The 2,251-nt window shown below is 66.1% G+C and overlaps 2 protein-coding genes across 2 annotated transcripts in view; one reads left to right on the top strand and one right to left on the bottom strand.

Annotated features, from left to right (window-relative positions):
- The window catches only part of UBA7 (ubiquitin like modifier activating enzyme 7), a 7,687-nt gene extending 5,865 nt beyond the window's left edge, over positions 1–1,822 (top strand). Inside the window, 3 exon segments of the mRNA XM_031058221.1 lie at positions 1,069–1,170; positions 1,240–1,340; positions 1,631–1,822. Coding sequence (XP_030914081.1) covers positions 1,069–1,170; positions 1,240–1,340; positions 1,631–1,757 — 330 coding nt within the window. The 3' untranslated portion in view covers positions 1,758–1,822.
- Positions 1,823–1,891: 69 nt separating this feature from the next.
- INKA1 (inka box actin regulator 1) lies at positions 1,892–2,248 on the bottom strand (the record flags this gene model as incomplete). The annotated part of the gene is made up of 1 exon (XM_031058220.1): positions 1,892–2,248. A coding segment is annotated over one exon (297 nt), but the record flags the coding sequence as incomplete, so codon positions are not given.
- Between the last annotated feature and the right edge of the window lie 3 nt (positions 2,249–2,251).

Raw genomic sequence — 2,251 nt, 5'->3', positions numbered from 1 at the left:
CAGGCCAGCCCTTCCGGCACGGCAGGAAGCGCCGATTGGAACCAGATTGGCCCGGGGGGCCCAGGGCCGGGGGCAGGAAGAGGGGGAGGGAAGGAGGGAGGCGACTCCACTGCCTTGTGCCGGCTCCAGCACCACCTCGGGCTGATGGCTGCCCCCCGGCCCCCTCAAACCCCATGCCCGGCCCTGTGCCATCCTGGCTGCAGTGTCACTGGATTGGCATCATCCCTGGATGGGGGATGCTGGGTCTGGCCATGCCCTCAGGTCCCTGCAGCAGCACCCAACACCTCCATGTGCCAGGGCGAGGACACCCGGTGTGACATTTCACACCCGTCTGCTTGGCTGTGGAGGGAACACATGTCCCCAGGGCTTGCTTGGTGTGACCTATGTCCCCATGGGGACCTGGGGAGCCCATGCTGCGAGCCAGCCTTGTCCAGAGGAATATGCTTCCCAGGGCCAGAGCAATGCACTGTGGTGATGGAGGGCCAGGCCACGGCTTTCCCTTTGTGCCGAGCAGTTGCTGCCCCGGTGAGGATGGGGTTAAGCCCTTCTCTGCACCAGTGGGATAAGTGCAGGCAGCAGAAGGCGGAGGTGAGAAGGCAGCAGAAAGCAGGAGGGAGAGTGACCAGGTGTGAGCACCCCTCCCGAGTGGGGCTGGGGCCAGGTGGGCAGTGCTGGCGCTGCCTGCAGCGAGGGCAGATGGCCGAGCAGCCCTGCCAGACGGCCCCGGGCTTGGCACCACACTGGCCTCCTTGGGCCGGAGCAGGGGTCGAGGGGCCACAGGCATGAGAAGAGATGATTGTGTGGGGCTGGGCAATGCTTCAATGGCCTTTTGTGCGCTGTCCTGGCCCGGGGCTAGGGGCAGTGCTGGCCCCACACTGACACTGACCCTTAAGTGGACCCCAGCAGTGCTGGGGGGATAGTTGTGTCCCCCACTGCCCCTGCACCACCATCACCCTGCCCATTTGCCTGCCCTGATGTCCCCCAGCCCTTGTGCTGCACCAGTCCCTGCCCCATGGGGCTGTTCAGCCAGGAGCTGGGGTGCCAGTGCTGGCTGCCACCCCCTGGCAGTACGGCGGGCGGGAGTGGAGCTGCTGGGAGCGGCTGGAGCTGCGGGCAGTCGGCGCAGATGGACAGGCCATGACAGTGCAGGAGGTGCTGGACTGGCTGCAGGTGAGCCCAGCGCTGAGTCAGGTCACCCTGGGGCATGCAGGGCCAGATCCTGACACCCGCCTCTTGCAGAGGACACATGGCTGGACCGTGACCATGCTCCTGTGTGGTGACACCGTGCTCTATGACAGCAAGGCAGATGCGGAGACCCGGGCCCGGCAGCAGGCGCAGAGGTAGGTCCAGAGCTCCAGGCCCCAATCCTGCCCCGGGGGGGGGGGCTTCCAGCCCCCACTGCCTCAATCCTGAGCCACTCCAGCTGCAGTGCAGCTCCCAGCCGGCTGCTGGATAAACATCCTGCCGGCAGCACTTCCCGTGGTGGGACCCCTGCCCGGCCCCTTGCTGCCGGCCCCAGCATCCCACCAGCCTGGCCGGACACCCCTAAGGGGCCCAAGGCACCCCTGAAGCACTCAGCCAGCCTTGGGGGACAAGCCAGTGTCCCCAAAACCCCCTTTTTCTGCTACAGGTTGTCCGAGAGCTTGGAGGATGCCAGGATGCTGCAGCAGCAGGACCTGGAGCTGCTGTATATGTGCGAGGGAGAGGATGCTGAGGCTGAAGATAGCCGTCCCCCTCTCCTGTGCTCCCTACCTTGAGCAAGGGGCCAGCACCTCTTCCCCCATGCAATAAAAACTGCAGGATGCAATAGCCCTCGTTGCAAAACCCCCCTGCTTGCCCCTGCCTGGAGTCGGGGCCCAGGCACTCCCTTTGATAAAGGCTGCGGCGCCCAGACTGTATAAAACGGGGGTTTATTTACAGGGTGGGGGTGCGGGCCGCCGCAGCAGCCAGGCTAAATGTAGCCGATAACGTCGTTGCAGATGATGGGCTGGCGGCTGCGGCTGTTCATCAAGGCGGTGAAGCGGTGGAAGTCCGTGGCTAGCTGGGCGATGTTGCTGTGGGACTGGTGGAAGCAGGCGCCCTTGGGCTGTCCCCCCAGCCCCAGCGGGCAGGAGAAACGCTTGGTGGCATCGCGGCCCCCCGGCCGGGCACCGTCGGTCCCCCGGGGCCGGGCCATGCTGGCCAGCTTGCGGCGCACGTTGCCCGAGAGGCTGAGCAGGAAGGCGGGGGGCTTGGCCAGCCGGCGGGAGGG

This window comes from Geospiza fortis, unplaced genomic scaffold (genome assembly GCF_000277835.1).
Source record: "Geospiza fortis unplaced genomic scaffold, GeoFor_1.0 scaffold78, whole genome shotgun sequence".
NCBI classification, from domain to species: domain Eukaryota; kingdom Metazoa; phylum Chordata; class Aves; order Passeriformes; family Thraupidae; genus Geospiza; species Geospiza fortis.
This window is presented reverse-complemented; position numbering and strand designations above follow the sequence as displayed.